A 20,368-nucleotide genomic window follows, 5' to 3' on the forward strand; every position below is an offset into this window, starting at 1 on the left:
GCGTTAGGGGCGTGCGGTCGGGTCTTGTGAGGGCCGGACTGGTTCTCGAGCAGCTCAGAACCGTCAACGCTTGAGACGTGCTGAAAAAGTAACATAACCTAAATACCGGGATCACTAGTAGGCAAGCAAGCATGAAGCCGTGTCTGCTGGAGAAGCACGGCCCAGCCTGCTGTAATTGCTTCCAGAAGCCATCCCGGCTTCATCACAGTTTCTAGAACATAACTGCGCCAAAAGGAGGGCGAAAGGCTGTCGTTCCGGGCTCAAACTGCAGTGCTTTGGCATCCCTTCTCCCCGGCCCCCAGAAGAGCAGGGCAGACACGGCGGTGCAGTGGGATGCGGTGTGGTGCTTCAGGAGCACAGCATGTGCTGTGCAAAGATTGTGTGTAAAGCAAGCATACATTTCCAAACAACTTTCATATTTACTTAACACATTATTGAAAGCTAAGCATGTCTACATGCATTATTGAAAGCTAAGCATGTCTACATGCACTGTTTTGCACTTAGAAGTGATGGAATCCATCCTCCAGCTCCGTAATTGCACCACAGCAAGGCTGGAACAAAAGCTGATTTCCCGAGGAAGCGATGCCAGCAGTCGTTCTGATGGAAGCCTTGTGAGGAAGTAGGCACGAACAGAACACAACGTGCCTGCAGCTCCTGCCCGCATTCACCATTTGTACGGTTCTCTCCATGTAAATGAGTACTTACCACTGGAAAAAGGCAGGAATGCTACCACCTCCATCCCCACCGTCAGACAGACATTAACTTCACAGTAGCCTTTGAATGCCAGCACCCACCTCAGGGCCCCAATGCAGCTTTTCTCCCCTCGCAGCAGGCCCACAGAAGTGCCATTTACCTGTTTACCATCTACCATGCATTACTTGAGCTACAGAAAGCAGACTGCTTCCTGTGTACCTCAGTGCAGATCACACTGCAGCACGACGCGTTCTTCCTTAGCACACGGAGAATCCAATGCCCAAACTAACTTCAAGGCTCCCTTAAAAGGAACAATTCAATTCTGTGCCCCTTTAGCAGACATCAATTTTACGTTACATCTTTTGCCCGCTCATCACACCTCACCTATTCAAACTAACGCAGTAAGTACCTCCCAGACTTCTTCCCTATGCTAGTAATAAAAGGTGGATCTGGTGGATGGCAAAATTGCCCTGATCAGTGATACATTTCAGTACAACAATAATTTTGTGTGCAACAAGTCTTTTTCAATAACATTCTTTAGTAAAGTGTTATGGGCATACTCCTGAATAACTTCTCCACTAAAGGCACTATATATATTTCACGTGGCAATTGGATGCTGTTTTAAGAAAGCAGAAAATGAATGACAGTGTCATTTTAAATATTTCTGCTAGTATGATTCTTTAATTCCTAAAAGGGAATAGCTGCTAATAGTCAGAAATGACTGTTTTATTTATTTGCAATACAAGACACTTTTGAAGCACTGAAGTTTGCTCAGACAGCATGGCCAGATGTACTTTGCACTGGATTTATGGTTATGGTGGAGTATGTGCACACGTCCTCACGTATGTGTCACCAATGCCTCCATAGCAGCTTCATAACAAAGACTTACAAGATATTTTCTCACATTTTTCTTAAAATTAAAACAAAACAAAACAAAAAAAAACACAAAGAGGGGTAGGAAGCATTTTCCTAACTGAAATAATGAAGTTACTGTGTCTTCCAAAATACAATGTCTGCAATTAATGCAGCCTTATTTAACATGCCACATGGAAGCACATAATCTGTTTTCAGAGTAACAGACCAGAGCTGATTTGTTTTATTTTAGTTTATATTATTTTATTCTTCTCCCCCTTTTTTCAACACCATGAGTAGTTTGGCATACAAGGAAATTATGAGTGCGCATGTTTCTTTTTAAAACTTTATTAAATTACGCAGTAAAGAACCCATCTCCACACAAGTGTTTCATTTCTGGATGGCAGAGGTATAATACATGAGCCACAGGTGAGTGCATTACCCCTCCCTTGCCCCCGGCTTCCAAGAAATAAAACAGCATGTATAACACTCTTGTCACTATGGTACTCCAAACAGATTGTTCGTAAGGTTATTTTTAACTGGAGAAAAAAATAAAAGGACGAACAGCATCACGTGTCTCGTTCTGCATATGAACGTTCTTCACTGCAACATTCAAACACCTTCCTTCTTGCAATGCAACAGCACGGCAGAGGGTTCAGGAAGCAATGAGTGGAATGCATTTGCACGGGTATTGTTAAATATGAAGCCTGTGGCTTCCCTACAGTCACAGTCAGGCAATCAGACTGCAAAGAAGGCCGTGTGTCTTCTGAAAATCCTTACACTTCAAAAGTGCATGTCCATGAAAAGTTGGAGAAAGTGAATTAATTCTGAGACCTACTGAGGAGGCAAAGCAGCAAGCATAGTGCAAACACTGAAATTCTGCAAGTTTGTGACTTGTGCCTGGTGTTAATTCATGGTATCCGAAAATCACTAGCCACGCTTTCTACTTAGACAAACTGCTTCAAATCCATTCAGTTGAATGAACCTTTTTGCCAGGAATGAACTTGGCTCAAATCCTGCAGTACTGAAATTTTGATTTAAAAAAAAAAAAAAGCTGTATTTAAGGTGTATTTTTACTCTGAAAATAGACTGAAATGGCATAAAGGATCTCCCTACATTTATCCTTTTTCAGCAGCTGTGTGCAATGAATTCAGTTTACCAAAGAGAAACTTTATATGTAGCACTGCAAATGGTTGACAACACCAGCGTGCATTTCTGCTTCAATTATCAGAACCTGTAAGAGTCTGCAGCTGTACCCAAATTACATTTATTTGCAGTAAGAAAAGGAAGTTGCCTTTTCCAAGAGGTGTCCCACTTTAGAAAGGAAATGAGATGGATTTTAGACAACTGGCAGAGAAGCAGATCTGAGAAGATGCCATTTTTAGAGAGACTTTTCTGATCATAATCACACTTTCAGTGCAGAACTGATTAAAAACAAGCCTTGGTGAAAGAATCGCTATGGATGTGCTATTGAACAACCATCTATAAAATCAACTTGGTAGAGTAATTTTGCTTTGCCAAAATCTTTACAGAGCTGGTTGAACAAAAATTGGAGTCCTTCATTTCTTGGATTACACATACATCTCTGTGAACTGAAGCACTATAATTTACAAGTGTGAACTAAAAGTATTAGGAAAGTGAAGTAAAAAGCGTATCACTCTACCTCCACCAGAACATCACTTTATTGTTTATCTGTCATCAACAATGTAAAACTCTACTAGAGACTCTATCCTGGTTTTTAAAAAGGTAAAGATTACATCGGTTTAGCTACGTCGTACGAAAGAAACTACAGCAATCACAGTAGAATGAGATTGGAGGGACAGTTTGAATTACAAAAAGTGTACACTGCAAGCAGAGGGAAGTGCACATGAAATCAAATGCCTGTAGGATTCATTACTTTTAAATGCACAGTGACAATTTTGAGAAACTGTACATAATAGAATCACAGAAATGACTTTAACATAACCAAAATTACATTTTGCATTTGACCATCCAACTCATAAGTAATCATTGATGTTCCATATTTTCAGTGCTTTTGGAATTTATTTTTTTTTAAACCAAACAAAATGAAGTTGTTATTTGACTAAACTGTGAAGTAGAAGGATTGAAATAAAAAGTATATTGGAAGTACGCCTAGCCTACAAGAAGAAGCCAAGAGAGGTGTATGCGAGGAGAGGTTGAGAGGAAAGAAAGAAAGGAAAGAGGAAAGGGAGAAGAGAACAAAGGCTTTTTCTTCTATCTCAGAAGTTCTTCCAATGCAGCGTATTTCTGATGTACAGCTCTTTGCTTTCAGTCCATTTCTGAAGTTTACATTTTGTAGCCTTTTTCCACACTAACTGGTCAACTCAACCAGCACTGTTGCCAAGCAACAAGAGTATCAAGAATCTGAATGCATCAAATCTTCCTTGCTGTGATTTCTTCGTGGCCCCATTTTTTCTGTTTTTCTTTGAACAGGGTTCGGTGTTTCCTGAATTGTTCACAGGGTCAGGTGGAATTGAGTTCCAAATCACTCTGCGGTTTGTAGCATCCCGATTTCTTTCTGCAGCAAACCCCCACACACGTTTGCAGTTCTTCCGTAGCAGAAAGACAAACCGTGTTGCTCAAGCGGTGAACTTGCACCCTTGACCTTGGGGGTTGCAGACCATTGTGTTTAGCGTATCCCTGAGTGCAGCTATCCTGCAGGATTCACTTCCCAGTGCACCGAGATTTCCTAGGTTTCCTCAGATTAAGCCCCAGTATGCATCACCACCGACTGTGGTGTGGCTACGGATGCCTGAGGCCGAGTTGATTCTGGTGGATGTCTGACCTCGCTGAACCAGACCGATCTGCTTTCTCCCTACTCATACCCAGGCAGTCCAACCTTCATACAGCTGAGCCAAGTTATCTAGATTAGTTGCTTCCTTAATCACAAAGTCAACCTATTAAAAAGGTCAAACAAGTAATTAAAACATGCTCGATTTTTGAAGTGCTTAAGAAATCTTAGCATTTACTGTCAAATTTCACCTGCAAATACAAAATTTCATTAAAAAACAAAAATGAAACTGTATTCACTGTAAACTTAATCCAGGTAGCTTTCTGTAGTTCACATGAGAAACAGGAATTTGTACTGGATGGGGAAAAAGCAGTCAAGCATCGCTTCACTCATAACCCCTAACCTGACCATACTCACAACATTCTCAAATTCACAAGTCCACAGACAGGTCCTAGGAGAAAAGTATGGCTGTGTTACACCAGTGAGCAGACAAGCTTTGTCCTTGAGACAATTTTACAAACCTCATGTTCTCACTGGATACCAACAGCTGTGAAACAAGTGTTAGCATCCTGATGTACAAAAGACAATCTTCTCTGATTCATGGGTCTATGTAACCCTGATATAAGAAACAAACTCATTTGATAATCAGTGCAGTAATGCAAGACAACAGCATACCTCCACTTGTTTTGGAATTTAAATAGTACCTCTCCATAGGGATTCCTCATTCACAGCAGGACTTCAGTATTTAAGGCATACCTCAGCACGCATATAAAATTCATGCTTAATATCAAATGTTTAAGGCAAGGTCTGGTATTTGACCTTTACTATTTTCAACTAACCTGTTCAGCAACAGACATTCTCCTGCTGGGATCCACATCTCGACCCTCCAACTTGGCTTTGACTCGCTTCCACACACTAACTGCATATGAATTCCTTTCCTGCACAGCTAAAGGCACAAAACAAAATTCAGTTTCACATTCCTGCATAGAAGCCAACTGAGGCTTTTTTAGTTGCTGTTCTTTAAAGCCCAGTTTGCAACTGTATTTACCTTTTCCTGTTTTAGGGTCCCTGGCTGTCTTCTTGGGACTACAGGCAACACTTTTGCCAGTTCCTGGGACTGTGCTTGGAGGAGTATCTGCTGATGTGGCAAGATTTTTCTGAATTAGCTTTCTTGCATTCTGTGACATCACCTCTGGCTGAGTTTTCTGCCCTGTATTGCTACGTACAGCTGTAAAGAAAATTCAAGTGTTCAAAGCATTTAAAAGATGTTTTAGATGCAAGAAAAAAACTAAATGTGTACTAAATGCAGTTATCTGTACTTCATTCTTAACAAATGCACTTTAAAGGTGTATTTTAAAACTCTGCACCAGTTCTTCTTTCTTTGGTCTTACCATTTTGTGATTTCTTCCACTTATTAAGCAAGAGTTTGAATCAGAATTAAGCAAGAGGTTTTATTCTACTACAAAATGTTTACAATTAAGCACATTTTTATGAACTCTTGTAACCTCACTAATTTTATCATTTGGTACGGAAGTTCTAAAAATGCAGTAATTGCGCTTTACAGAAGTCAGAAAATTGTGCTTAGCCCAAATGCTCTGAGCAGAATAAGCTTTCAAACAGAAAGAAATCCATGCTTAGGAGAAAGTTTATTCATGCTTTGAACTGTGAAGTAAGGAAATTATTTTGAACATGAATGCATTTGTAGGGTTTTAGAATTAGGTCCAAAATCACCACGAATTTTAACAGTAATTTCAACAGAAATTAAAGTTCAGTTTACACAAAGCTCAGAATAGAGCTTTGCTGAGCAAATCCAGATCTCCAGGGTTAATCAGATGGTCATTCAGTCCTTTATGTTGAATAATTAGCATTTATAGGCTTAAATCATCTCATAAAGACTATACTTCAGAATTTATTAAAAAGTTATAATCTCTTCTCTAGTATAAATTTTTATTGTTTGAATATTTCTACTTTCTCAGTGTTACCTGCAGCAAAGGTTGGCTGGTATGTAGCAGCTGATGTTGGACTTGAGCATTCATTTGATGTATCCGTGACTAAGGGAGATGCAAAACTCACTAGATTATTGTAGACACTAGAAAAAAAATAATGTAATTGATAAGCATTCACTGAACTACTTGAGCTACCAAAAATTCATAAAGAAGGTTAGAGTAAGTCATATTTAGTCAAAACATTTCTGCATTTTGAGACAACCATCAACTAGGTATTCCAATGGTTTGGGTTTAAGATTACCTGGTTCCAACCCCTGCTATAGGCACAGACACCTCCTGGCCATGAATGCTTCCAAGGAGGGGCATCCACAGCCTTGGTGGGCAACCTGTGCCAGTGTCTTACTGTCCTCACAGTAAAAAATATCTTCCTAATATCTGGTCTAAATCTCTCCTCTTCCATTTAAAGCCATTTCCCCTTGTCCTGGCGCTACATGCCCTTAAAAAAAGCCCCTCCCCAGCTTTCCTGTAGGCCACCTTCTGGTTCTGGAAGGCCACTGTAAGGTCCCCCCCGAGCCTTCTCTTCTCCAGGCTGAAGAGCCCCAGCTCTTCAACTCACAGAAGACAACTTTCTTACCTTTGGCTCTGCGTTTTTAGCTCTTTCAGGGTGGGGGTTATTTCTTGCAGCATTTCAACATGTTCCTGATTGCGGACTTGACCCATAACCTGAACTAATGTAAACAAAACTGTCTGAATATTATCTTGCCATGATTTATATTCGCCCAAGAACTGCCTAACACTATTCTCATAGGGAACATCTTCACCATCTGCCAAAGCCGCTTCTTCATCCTGCAACAAACACATGCAAAAAAGGTGAAATGTTTATTCCATTTGCCAAAATCCAGCAACGAAAAGCATTTTAGCCCTTTCAACTCCTCAGCTAAAAATAAAAATCATTTTCAGTAGTTATATTTCAAGAAAATAAATTGGAATAATTAAATGCTTTACTGATGAAAAGCCAAGAAGATTTTTAAAAGTACATGAAGAAAACCTTTAAACTGTCAAATGGGGAGCTTAATTCAACCAGAACTTGATTAACCTAACCCTAGAAGTTACAGCATTTGCTTAATCTCTAGAAATTCAAGTCCTGGGCTCCACATGCATGAATGCATTTCAATGTTCCTATATACTTTAAAAACCACATCATTACAAGCATTGTTTTTCTTTACCTATATCAACATGGTTATTAAACTTACTGCTCAAAACATTTCAGGCATACCTTTGCCATAGCCTTCAGTAGATGCTTGACATCTCCAAGTTGTCTATTATGACCCGTGAGCACAGTTTTAATATTATCCACCAGATTTTGAATAGTTTCACAAACTGTTTCTATTTGCTGTTCTCTCTCTGCCTGTACAGTTCTCTGTGTAGTTATTTCCTGTGTCAACTGCTTGAGGGCTGAGTGAAGCCACTCAGAGCTGCCAATAGGATGTTCAAGACCAGTGCCCTAAAAATAAACAGAAAAAAAAGTTCTGAAGCTCCACATAGAGATAAAATTCAATTATATAATGTGTTATTGTCAAGTGTGTAGGAGCTAATAGAATGAACTCTATACAGCCCATCAGGAGGTACATATAACATTATTTAGACAGAAGAAAAATTGCAAACTCTGATTACGGCAAGTCAGTAACACCACATTTTGCTTTGGCCTTTACTCACCACTCTCTGAAGCAGACGAAGCTCCAGTTCAGACACTGAGCTGTTGAACTGTGATGCAAACGAACACATTTGTTGACAGCGTTTGAGAAGTTCAAATAATGCAGCATCAAGATTTAAGGCTTCTGCTGTTCTAGTACGTAAACTTTCAAAGTGGATGATATTACTGCACAGGAAAGTAACCTGAAAATCAAAGCAAGAGTGAGAAAGAAGACATTCCAGTTAAACTGCATATTACACAAACTGCATTTGTTCCATATACTTGTGAGGGAGAATTTTAAATACAGCAATAAGCCACTCTGTTACAGTAATAGTATAATTTCAGGGTAATCCAGCCCTGTGGCATCTCTCCCTTAGATTACTCCTACTGGTTATTAAGTGGGATTCCCAGAAGTATGTGGTTATCTATGCCTGCTCTTTTGAAGCTGAGCAGGAAAAGAAATGATCTAAATAAATCCATTATCTCAAGAAAGAAAGAGTGAAACACTTATCAATTCAAACCCATGTATATAGTACCTGACTTGCTCTTTGACTTTCTTTCAGGACAAGGTTTCTTCTTTCAGCAATAGTGGCATCAAAATCTTGCAAGACTGGTGCTAGTGCAGGATTAGCCCCTCCTGCCCATTTCAAACGCTGCTCAATACTTGCTTCAAGTGCTGCTAGTTTCTCCTGCATTAGCGGAGAAGAAAAACATACATAGATCAATATGTATCACATTAAGCCTATAGCTTAGAAGAAATTATGCATCTGTAACACATGCAGACACATTCATAAGTGCATATATATATAAAATACTATGGTATTCATTGATGACAAATATTAGATTATGCTGTTTAAAGGTTTCTTTTCAGTACGCGTCACAACTGGATTTGATTGTTAGGGAAACTAAATAATCTGCTTGGAAGCAAATCAGTCATGTTTCTCAGCTAAAAATGAGACAAAAATCCCAGTAGTCCTGGATTCAACTTCAGGATACAAACTTCAGTATCTTTATGAGTAAAAACAAAATTAGAATTCAACATGCTAAAGGGTACTTATTTTAAACAAACACTGATACTCAAAAGTTTAAAAAGCTGAGGCTAGCTACAGCACACAGAAACCTTAACACAGAATAAAGAGAAAAAATTTTGAGAGCAATAGATAATCTGGAGGCAGCAGGCAATCTTACAGTAGGTAGTTAGAGTCAGATTGCAATATGCTGCTCAACAACCTCCTCAGAAACAGTAATACCTGAACTGTTGCAATTGAAGCTTCAATCTGGCTGAGCGTATGAAGTTTCTTCTTCATGTTGGCTAGAATTGCAGAACGAGGTGGAGGAGTAACAGAAATGGCTTGTGGGCGACTGATAAGAAGATCTTCATGCTGCCACTTTAAGAGAAAAGACAAACACTTGATTGTCAACAACTCATCACAATATACTTTGCTTCACAAATAGCAATTCTAGAACTTTGTTACACCTTATTACTAGGGGTTAAAAGAGTAGATATCAAAAGGTTATACCAGCATATTCAGAAGTTTAAAACATTACTGAATACTAAAAATTGTAAGTAGTTGTAACCTACACTTCATTGACTAGGAATTTTTTAGTGTTGATCACTCACTAATTTACTAGAAATTATGTATTCACATTTCCTTGATCTAAAGGAAAAGCCCATCAATATCTGGAAATAATTCACTTATGATGCATTAAAGATAGACAATTTTGCTTACATTCTATAAAATAGTTTAATAACTGACTTAGGCATAACTTCTAACCATAACCTACAAAATACTGTAAAATAAACATTGATACTACAGAACAGTTGGATACTGGTGTGAAGTTCAAGGTATGTGACAGTATTGCCAAACAACGTTTTCAGGATCAGCACTGCTATATTTTTCCATGAGATTAAAAGGAGAGCAAGGGGAGATTTAACACATTACAACTTAAAAGGAAAGTTAATGGATGACATTCAGCAACATGCACCCTTGATTTTGAGCAAGCTCCTCCATTAGACTTATACCTTAATGGAGTATAAAATCCAATTAATAACTTATTTTCTTCTAATAAATTATTTGATGGTTACTGAAAAGACTGTGTATTTGCTCTAAAAAGAACTTACCCTGTCACATTTGCATTTTGCAAGATAAGCAGTTTTCAATAAATCCACTAAAATACTCTAAAGCTCAAATACTAAATTTCCTGTAGTGCTTAGACAGTAGCTAAAGCTCGTTTTCCACAGGCACAATTTGGAAGAAACATGAGGCGTGATCTTACTTGGAACATGGCAATATGCAGCTGCACTCTCTGAAGACTGGTCTTGCAAGATGAAATACTGGTTTCAAGTCTGCGCACCAGATCGTGCTTCTTCCATGCTGTATCATACGAACTAGCTAGGACTGTTGCCCTGTTCATGACCAGCTGTGAGAACTTGCCAATCTGGATATTGTGCTCCACAGCTTTCTTGCACAGATCATCCACAGAAACTTTGCTTTCTGCTCCAAAGTCTTTAGCTTCTACCTGAGCAATGATATCCACACCCAAAGCGCTGATGAAACTGCACAAAGTCAGTCCTAAAGCCTGATTTGGAAGGCCAATTAAAAGCTGTCTCACAAAGTCAGCGGTAAAAGCTTTGATTGGTTTGGCCATTTGGTCTTCACTAAAGCAAGAGTTTCTGTAAAGGGCTTTCACATTGACAATCTGAACAGGTCCGTTTACTGCATTCTGGTCATCAAGTGAACTGATTCCTTAAAGAAAAAAAAAAGGAAATATCTTTGTTTTAAACTTTAGATGCATCCAGAAAAATAATATCAGACTTACAAAAACAGGAAGATTATGGGAATTTATTTAAGACTTTTGATTACTTACCGCATTGGAAAGGTGAATTAAAACAACAGTATCTATCTTTCTACATTCTCAGAAAATAATGGGATGAGCAGTGGACGAAATGACAGTGAGTATTTAATAACATTCATTTACCTGACAACGTTTTAGAAAAGGTACCACAGAGTCTGAAAAATTCTTTAATTGTTTGCAATCTCTTCAAAAAGAAGATTTCCTCCAGAACTTGACGATTATTGTCATCATCAAAGAAGTTAACTTGAGTGCTGCGGGCTTCCCTAATTATATCGATCTTACGCCAAGCCACAGGTACTTCCATCTTGTTTAGCTGAGCAACATAAAGGAAATAATTTGTTTTGTTTTATAGAACTGCCATATGCCAAGCTCAAAGAGTACTTTGAGAAGAACAAATCCATACCTTTTCAATCAATAAACCAAATGCAGTTTCCACTTGAGCAAACATTCCATCAAAAGCTACCAAAAGCATCTGACCAGCTGACATTTTGGGAGTTTCATCAACAGAACCATTCCTTGGCTGAATCAGCTCACCATACTGAGCATGAAGTACTCTTAAATAAATAAAGCACATGTTTTTAATTAGTCTACAAAAATTAAACAGCATTTTCTTAAACTGATTGCTCCTACAGCTACAGAAGATTGGAACTAAGGTGAATTTTTCACAGGTTCCACCCCTTCCCCATCTCTACGATTCTATATAGGAGTTCTATCGCTGGACTCATAAGAACAGTTAAGGATATTATGTAGGACAGGACTGTATTAAAGAACCATTGGGAAATAGAGGTGGAAAATATAGACTGTACTTCCTATGAGCATGGTAAAAAAAAAAAATGTTAGGAATATTAAGTGATGCAAATATTACCATTCCTTCCTTAGAAACAAGTACTCATTTTTACAATACACATGGGTATAACTGACTGAATTACGTAATGAAGTATGAGCTAGAAGAGTGGGAGATGAGGCCTCAGGTTATGGCTGGGACGGTTTAATAGCTTGCTTCTCCTGAAAGGATGGCCTTATTCTCTCCCTCACTTATATAATTTTTGATTCTCAACTAACAAGCTGAGCAGGCCTGCCAACAGGTAAACCAGAAAGAAAATTAACTTAAGAAAAACACTTCATTATAGTGCTGATGGAGTCATTGGAATTCAAGAGAAGCAGCAAGACCACTTTTTCATTCAGCAGAAAGCTTTTGGGAATTAGCTCAGTTGTCCAGCAATCGCTTCCTCAGAAAGGGACAAGCACTGATTCTCTTACGTTGGTTTTTGTTTTTAAACCAAGTCACTGATTCACTACTCAAAAGCTACTCAAAGTTCCTGATGAGAGACATGTCATAGTTACAAACTTTCCTTTTCACAAGTTCCTTCCACAAATAATGGGCCAGTTGCTATTCTTATTATCCTTTAAAAACTTCAACCAAAATTCCCACTATATACTATTGGAAAAGTTAACTATCAAACAACTCAAATATCTGTTTTAAGCAGATGTAAATATTTCCATTACCATAATTCTGTATTTGTTTTACTGTAAAAATATATGCATTTATGTGCACAAATATACACATGGAAACCCAGAGATGAAACATGCATGCTTTGGACACTGTAATCTGCTGAAGAATATTCTGGAGCACAAAAAGTCCATACTTCAAATACTCAAATTTAGATAAACTAATATGATTCTGTAGTCTTCGTTCTCTCTCATACCTAAAAGAAAAAGCGATTTACCTTGCAACATCAATGTAATGAGTGTGTGTTTCCTCCTCTAGTCCCATAGCTGCATTTCTTAAGTAGGCCTGAAGAGATTCAACCAATGTTTGCAAAGAAACTCCATCAGTTGTTTGTTCAATAAGGTTATCCAATTCACGAAGCATGCTTTCTAAAGTATATTCTCCTTTCATTAAGCACCGAAGTGCTTCAGGGAAAATAATCTGCCGGAAGTTGGAATTCAATTCCTTCAAGAAAAGGAAAAGAGAAATAAGTTTGTCAGATTGTAATTTGTATTTACTTATTGCCAGAGACCTACTCACACCACAGAAATCAATGCAGGTAAGACAAAATAGTACCTTCAGTGACATAAAAAGCAGGAGACCTAAACGCAGCTACAGAAAAGGACTAACCAGTGCTCTCAGTCTCCAAAATGAGACAAGATGTACCAAATCAATTAATTATTTTGGCTGCTTAATTGAATGAAACACCTACTTATTCAGGAGCTCAACAAGGAGCTCTCGGATACAACAAAAGTCTGGGTGAAAAGTACTCATTAAATTCTTTTCTCTCCTTCCCTGTCTTAGAGATAGGAGTCTGTAAAATAGCTTTTCAGAATTTGTTTCCAGATATCTGTTTCAGGTGAAAATAAGTGAAGTTTAGCAGAAGGACAGAATGGAAATAACACAGGTTAAACAATGTGAAGGTTGTTCTGGGCCACCACCACCACCAGAGTAAAAGAATGAAAGCAAGACATGAAACTGGTTTGTCTCCAAATTTTCTACTAACTCCTTGCTCCTGATTCCTTGACAGCAGTTTTTTTTGTTTTGTTTTTACAACTTGCTACACAGATTAAAACTGTTTCCTTTGACCAGTAAAAACGCAAATGGTAATAAGAGTAAATGGCTGGTCAACTCAGAAAAGTAGAGAAAACCAAGACTAAAGCTCCCTCCAAGTAATCACAGAAGTACCATAAAAACAGCTGGTTTTAAGCACGAAGCTATTAAGAATGACTTAGATGAAGCCCAAGAAGGATGAGGATGTGTGAAGATTTAACATAAAGTATCACCTGAAGTGAGATGTATACTCCATTAGCTAAATGAACAGCTTCTGATGCTTCAATTGGGTTAGGAATATCTAAGTCCTGGGGTACAAGATGACATTGTTTCAGCAACTGCACAAGGCAAGTAACATTCCCACTCATGCTGCAGAGCTCTTCCAAAAACCAGGCTCCATCTCTCGAAGTCAGATCAACCAGCTGCTCTCCAGCACTAGATGCTGCACCTTCCATCATCAGATTCCGCCTAAGTGGATTACAACAGTTGGTCAGACAACGTGCCTTCTCCATGTACTCATGCATTCTCCATGTAGCTTCAAACATTCCCTTTACGTGTTCTCAAACAGAAATGCATACCAAAAAATTTCACGGGAGGTATCTCACCTGGTCAGTGTACAAAGAGCAGAGATGATGACGCTTGCTAAGCTGAGTGAGCCCTCCTCTCCATTTTCATGAAGGAAAACTTTTATGCAACGTTCAATTTCTTTCAGCTGCTCTTCACAAACAGGTACAGTAACTGCCTCCTGCTTCAGACGCTCCACCTGCCTGATAAGTCTGCTATTTATATCTGCTGCATAGCGCTGGAGGGTCATTTCTGTCGCAGTTATGAATTGGCACACACTTGGAGGTGGCTGCGGAGCATACTGCATTTCATACCTGTAAGGCAAAAGTACAGTGACCAAAGTCTCCCTTCTGCAGCTCTAGCAGGCTGTGTTCTGCTCCATGGGAAGGAAAGATACTCCACATTTGAACAGTTCCTATACCACTTACTTCACACCAAATCTTAAATACCACAGCAGTTGATGGCTATCAAAGTGACACCTTCATAAAGTCACAGAATGCACTGTATTTCTTAACTACATTTAAGGATAGAGGCTAAACAATAGTCCTCTAAAGGAAAGAATGAAGAGAAGGTAAGGAATAGGAAAGAAAGAGGTTTCAATGAAAACATCTGAATACAATCTAGAACCTGTAAGCCAAGTAATGGCCTCATGTTAGAGGAAAAAAAAATAAAACAATTGCTTGAAAATTTGGTTTAAGGGGAAAAAAATAATTTTTTGTCAAGCTATGTGATTTTTAAATACTAAATGTTTGTAAACTCCCTGAATATCACAGCCTTAATGCCACATTGTTATTAATTTGTTCTTTACAGGACAATGTTACCTTTTTTACTTTGTTTACAGTAAACGTATTATACTCCAGAAAAGTATTTTTAAAAGAATGTTTTTTTCTCCAGCCTCCCAAAATTACAACTTAATCTTGTTTTACTTTATAATTAGATTAATTAGAAAAATCACTTATAATTAGAAAATTAAAATCCTAAAGTAGCTGAAAATTAAGTTTTTCAAACAACCCATTACTCTGCCAACTTACTTTCTAAAGATATCCTGACAGCGCTCTATTGTCATGTTACAGATGAGTTCTTCCATCCAAGTTTTCCACTGCTCTATTCGGTGCTTCTGAAACACAGCTTTCGGATACTGAAGAGCCACTGTTGCATAGTTGTGCAATTGTTCGAGGCAACCACGTAAAACAGATCTTCTCTGCTGGAGAAGAGCACCCACCTCCCCTTCTAATTGTTCACACTGACTGATGAGATGTGCCTGGCCTGCATTTTGCAGAAACGCTGTTGCTGGTACATAGCTCGGAGGACCTTTTAAGATAGATAATTAAAAAATAAGTCTTACTTATCTCTGAAGCATACAAATATTGAGCACTATTGTAGTTAGGGCTTCTGTTTGTTTTATTTTTAGCTACAGTAAAGATGACACTGAGATCAAAAGTAGTAATGTGAATTCTAAATGTAAGAGAATCTCATGCACGGCAAGATGGAAAGGCTCCTTCGGGCAGCTTGGAAGAAAAACTGAATTGCTCTTTAAAGAATCTCTTTTTAAATTTATTTTATAAAGGACCTTGTTTTTGAGGTAGAAGATACTCATGGAGCCTCCTGGTATTCAACTCTAGTTATTTTCAAACAATTAAAAAAAAATATTTTAAAAACATACTATTTCATACCTAGGTCCATTTGCGTGCTAATTTCTTGAAGGAGACTTGCAAGTTGTGTTGCCTCTAAATTACTGAAAGCAGCTTGGTAGTGTGTTATCCACTGCTCAAATTCATTCAGCTTCACCTGGATCGCCTCCTGCACGGCCCTTTGTTGGGTCTGCAATTGTGTGTGCTCAGAATACCTGGATTAGTGAAACCACAGAATCAAGTAAATACTACAAGAAAATAGTAGAAAAAAAAATAGAGAATACAGAACTACATTGAACGATGCTGCACTATCTCACTGACCAGAAAATTAATATATTCTCAGCAATCACATAAAACTTAAACACTGTTAATAACTGAGTTCCTACAAAATAACGACTGCATGCACATGTGCAGTTTTCAAATCCTTTATAATTTTTAACTAAGCTTGTAAAATAACATTAAGAATTCGGAGCAGATTCAAAGATTTTTGTTCTATAAACCAGTAGCTGCAGATTATTTGAAGGCTTTCAGTCTATTCTGTTTCTTGCACTGAGGGTTAAACATGAAACATGGAATAGTGCAGGTAATACTGATGGAGTATGAACCCTAAGACTTAACATCATTCAGTAGGAAAATTGATTCAATATTTCTTCTACACAAGGAATGACCTTTTATTGTAAGAATAGTTTTTACTCTGCTGTTAACTTCTCTCATAAATTAAATGAGAAAAATGTATATTTAAGTACATACTAAACCATCAACTCTTATTAATCTGAGATTCCTTTCAGAATTCCTGGTTCCTCCGTACCTGTGCTGAAGTGTGTGAGAGGGATGATCCACTCCTTCTGCACCTTCAAGAAATTCTATCTCCTCCAGTAGTTTTCCTTGCAATTTTTCTACATCTGTCAGCTGCTCTTGCAGGTTGAGATATTCTTCTAAACTACTGTCTAACTTTGGAAGCACAGCCAGCATTTCATCTCTGTTCTTAAACCAGTTCACCTATAACCAAGATACAGGATTTATAGGACAGGATTTAATTGAAACAGGTAAGAGAAAAGTGTTCTCTAGAATTCTCTCTCCAATGCTACAGACCTAAAGCTTTACGGACAACATTTAGATGACACTATGACCCTATTTTTAAAGTCTCCAACCTTAACTTGGACCAAACATTATTTTCTGTGTGCTTAACTCTAAAACATATTCTAAACACTCTCAAGCTCTGCATATACATCCACCTAAATACGAATGCCACTTAGCTACATTTTGTGAACCATTTCTAATAGCTGACCACCTCTTCCAACATCCCCAAATGTGAAGAAATGACAAGAAAGTACACAAACTACTTTGGTTATACAGTAGAAAACGACTGAACTGAACTCACCTTTATCTCAGCCACTCTTGAAGAGAAGAGACTACGTGTAATATCTCTTTCCATTTCTCTTTTGCTTTGCTTGTTTTCAGCCTGCTGGCCGCCACCACCATATACGGCTCCTGCAAATCCTGCCTCACCCCCTGCTGTCCAGTCCACCAGAGGATCATAAACAAAAGCTTCAAGCAACGTAAGCAAAGTTTCTCTCCCACGCCGCATGATATGAAGAACCTGTATCATGCATTTTAAACAATCATTTGCGTCTTCCTTGGATAAAATATCATGTTTGAGCAGCTACAGAAATACATCAATTATCCCTACACATCTCAAACACAGGAAGACCACAGGATATACAAACACAGCTATTCTGTACAAACATCTCTATGTGATGCATTCACGTAGAAACTGAAAAAAAAAAACCACCAACAAGTTTGCATTCTAGCCTTCCACACAAACTCTAGCAACAGACACTGGAGAAAGAAGTGTCTTTACCTCTATATGTTCAGAGCTTATCACTTTTTTATTTAAAAAAACAAACAAAATAATGACCTGTCACATTTGCAAAAGAAGAGCACTGAAGAAAAAGGGTAAGCAAAACATCATGAGTGTCTAACAGGAAATGACTAGCTACAGTTGTCATGAAGAGCCACCTCACCCACTTGGCATGGCCAAGAAAAGAATGAAGTCATTGGGAATTATTCACTTTGGGACACAGAAGCCCTTCTGTGAAAGCACCTCTAGAATAAAAAGCCCCAAAACATATTTGCTAAGATTTTGGATTACAGCTTAATAAAGTGCTCCCTTTATGTGGGGGGTAGGGTGGTGGGGGGGGAAAAATCACCGTTTTCTTAAAAATCCATCAGAATTCTTACAGTAAGCTCAAAGGCTGGAAATTTACTAATAGTTTTAGCTATTTAATAATTCACACTTTACCTGAAAAAAAGGTAAGAGTGCGAACAAACAGTGTAGTTTCCTGTGAGAAGAGATTACTACATTGCTCAAATTTTGCCTTAACCAAATTACTTAGACTTGACGGCAGCATATATTTGGCCAGGCTACATATTACAGAAAGGTAAATCAACCTAAATCTCAAGACTTTATAAATCAACAGCAGAATGCTTAATAGCAAGCATCTAAGACTATATTTGGTAAGTGACAGCCCTCAGTTTTCCACAAACTCCCAAACTTACCTGTTCACAAGAAAGCCTGAAAACTCCCTCTACTCCTGTCACTCCAAGTGCTGTTTCAATATTGTGCGTCATCCGGAATGGAACCTTCTCTGGTACCCTAAGGCTTTTCCCTGTAAGATAAAAATTTAAGTCATTTCTTTTAATTGCCAAAAAAAGAAAACTATCGTTAGAATAGCTTAAGGCATTTTTAAAATTACCTTTTTCAAAGCAAACATTATAATCTATGTGGACAACTTCTCCTGTGGTCATATCTATAAGAACATTATCCAGATGTCTGTCTCCAAGACCAATGATGTAGCCAACCATGGACATAACTGCAGTGGATCTTGCATAAGACTTTAAAGAGAGTTTCAGGAAAAAAATTATTTGTGGAAATTCTCTGCCAACACATTGGACTGACTATCATAACATTATTTTTAAGCAGAAGACAAATCAAAACCACCATACTCCAAGCTGTTTTCTACCTGATGATATCTTACAAGAGCCATCATTTCTTAAACCAGCAATCCTAGTTTAATAATGTAAAGAAATCAGGTATATACACATTTTTTATTCCAGATGGTACATTATTTCCCACCAATATTTCCCATTCTGTGAAACTTTGGCAGTGCTAACTCATCTAACTGCAGAGAAACATTGCTTGATAACATCCTAAGCCTTTGCTGCCCTTCATCCCATTAGAAAAAAATCTTTCAAAGGCAAAATATATTTGTTATAACTTACCTGTGTAACTCTCCACCATTCATCTGGTGTAGTACATGATGACCAGAGCTCCTTAGCTAGGAGATTTGGAGGAGTTGCTTCCATCAGTTCTTCTAGAACAGCTCTCATCACATTCAAGGGCCAGTCACGACGTGACACATCAAGACTAAGCCCAACTGCCTTTAAAGCAGGTCCAATTTTACTGTAGTAAAGTTCACTAGGTCTAGGCACGATTCCAGGATTCTGAGGAGTCTGATAAGAATCCTGAGCCTAGAAGAGATTATAAATGCTAGAGTACAAATCATAGCTCGCATTACCACAGAAAAGTTTCCCACATTCTGTCTAAATGAGAATAACATACAATCAACAACTCCTCAACAATGACTTTATAGTACAGAGAGCTGTTTTGAAGTCAATAACTGAGAAAACCTAAAGAGAGCCAAAACAGTTTATTTTAGCCTAACTTTACTCAGTAATTACTAAGGTCAGTTTTGAAAATACTGTGGTAAAGACTACATTGTAAATAGAAAAGGAGTAGAGAACGAGATGTGAAATCTAGGTTTAATTCTATTTGTTCAAAAACAGTTCTTGAATTATTGTGCCAGAAAAGTATACTTATGTTAGCTACTATAATAAATACATATACATACGTGTATGTATATACATAATTTCATTGACATCTGGTAGAACCTCAAGAAATGCAAATACACAGACCCATCCTTCATGATTGTGAACAAAAAAAGTCTATTTTAAAACTATGTTACTTAGAATCGCAAAGCAAATGAGAATAAAAGTTTCCCTTCTGAGTTGTCCCTACACTGTAGTTACCTTTTGTGCTTGTAAAGCAGCTTCCCGCTGTTGCCATCGCTTGTAAAGACCAAACAAAGGCGTAGCTCCATCCACCCACTGGATCAAGCCTGACCTTGTTCCCAGAGGTGTCACAGAGTAGTGCCGTGCGTGAAACCTCGGGGTCTCTTGACGGTTAATGGTAGCAAACATTGTGTTCACAATTGATAGGAATTGCATGATTCTTTCATCCAGGTGCAAGTCTTCTAAACCTGCGTTAAATTAGTTTAAAATTCAGTTTCTAGATAATAAGATTCCATCCTAAAGCCCAAAAAGCATTTTCTGAAATCCTACTTCATTCGCAACTACAAATAGCTCTAAAATCATGCAGATTAAAGATGAGTCGTTCAGCTTAAACCTTAATGTTTACTTAACATTTACCTACTAGAATCAGTTTATCACATCTCTCTGTGAGCAGTACACAAAACAGTAACTAATGTAGTGAAGAGGTCTTTCCCTACTGAGGAAGGCATGAAGTCTTAGAAGATATCTTCTGAGATTCTTAGGCTTCTGGTAAAGTGCATTCAGCTAATCCAAAAAATATAAAAAATATCCCTTGACTCATAGCTTTGGAAGGCAAAAATCCTTAAACACATATAGTCAGGTGGAATAAAGGAAGGAGAGTGAACGGATGAAACATATTATGCACAAAGAAAACATGCATCCTTCCAACTCCAGTATATCTGGTTTGCAACCAGAAATATTAACTTGTTTAACAAAATCTCAATTTCT

The 20,368-nt window shown here is 38.0% G+C and overlaps 1 protein-coding gene across 2 annotated transcripts in view; it reads right to left on the reverse strand.

The window, feature by feature from the left end:
- Positions 1 to 1,877: 1,877 nt before the first annotated feature.
- SMG1 (SMG1 nonsense mediated mRNA decay associated PI3K related kinase) overlaps positions 1,878 to 20,368 on the reverse strand; it is a 62,149-nt gene continuing 43,658 nt past the window's right edge. For both annotated transcript variants that reach the window (XM_085237303.1, XM_085237302.1), the window contains 23 exons: positions 19,619 to 19,848; positions 18,812 to 19,060; positions 18,286 to 18,424; positions 18,089 to 18,198; positions 16,911 to 17,129; positions 16,338 to 16,528; positions 15,572 to 15,744; positions 14,930 to 15,209; positions 13,940 to 14,212; positions 13,568 to 13,802; positions 12,520 to 12,746; positions 11,196 to 11,346; positions 10,916 to 11,105; positions 10,214 to 10,683; positions 9,187 to 9,324; positions 8,473 to 8,625; positions 7,960 to 8,139; positions 7,520 to 7,747; positions 6,878 to 7,089; positions 6,280 to 6,386; positions 5,346 to 5,525; positions 5,137 to 5,243; positions 1,878 to 4,463 (listed from right to left, as the gene is read on the reverse strand). In XM_085237303.1, the coding sequence (XP_085093429.1) occupies positions 4,386 to 4,463; positions 5,137 to 5,243; positions 5,346 to 5,525; positions 6,280 to 6,386; positions 6,878 to 7,089; positions 7,520 to 7,747; positions 7,960 to 8,139; positions 8,473 to 8,625; positions 9,187 to 9,324; positions 10,214 to 10,683; positions 10,916 to 11,105; positions 11,196 to 11,346; positions 12,520 to 12,746; positions 13,568 to 13,802; positions 13,940 to 14,212; positions 14,930 to 15,209; positions 15,572 to 15,744; positions 16,338 to 16,528; positions 16,911 to 17,129; positions 18,089 to 18,198; positions 18,286 to 18,424; positions 18,812 to 19,060; positions 19,619 to 19,848 (4,520 nt within the window). In that variant the 3' untranslated portion in view covers positions 1,878 to 4,385. The remainder of the gene's footprint in view (positions 4,464 to 5,136; positions 5,244 to 5,345; positions 5,526 to 6,279; positions 6,387 to 6,877; positions 7,090 to 7,519; positions 7,748 to 7,959; positions 8,140 to 8,472; positions 8,626 to 9,186; positions 9,325 to 10,213; positions 10,684 to 10,915; positions 11,106 to 11,195; positions 11,347 to 12,519; positions 12,747 to 13,567; positions 13,803 to 13,939; positions 14,213 to 14,929; positions 15,210 to 15,571; positions 15,745 to 16,337; positions 16,529 to 16,910; positions 17,130 to 18,088; positions 18,199 to 18,285; positions 18,425 to 18,811; positions 19,061 to 19,618; positions 19,849 to 20,368) is intronic.

Source organism: Meleagris gallopavo, chromosome 16 (genome assembly GCF_905368555.1).
Source record: "Meleagris gallopavo chromosome 16, MGAL_WU_HG_1.1, whole genome shotgun sequence".
Taxonomy (NCBI): Eukaryota; Metazoa; Chordata; class Aves; order Galliformes; family Phasianidae; genus Meleagris; species Meleagris gallopavo.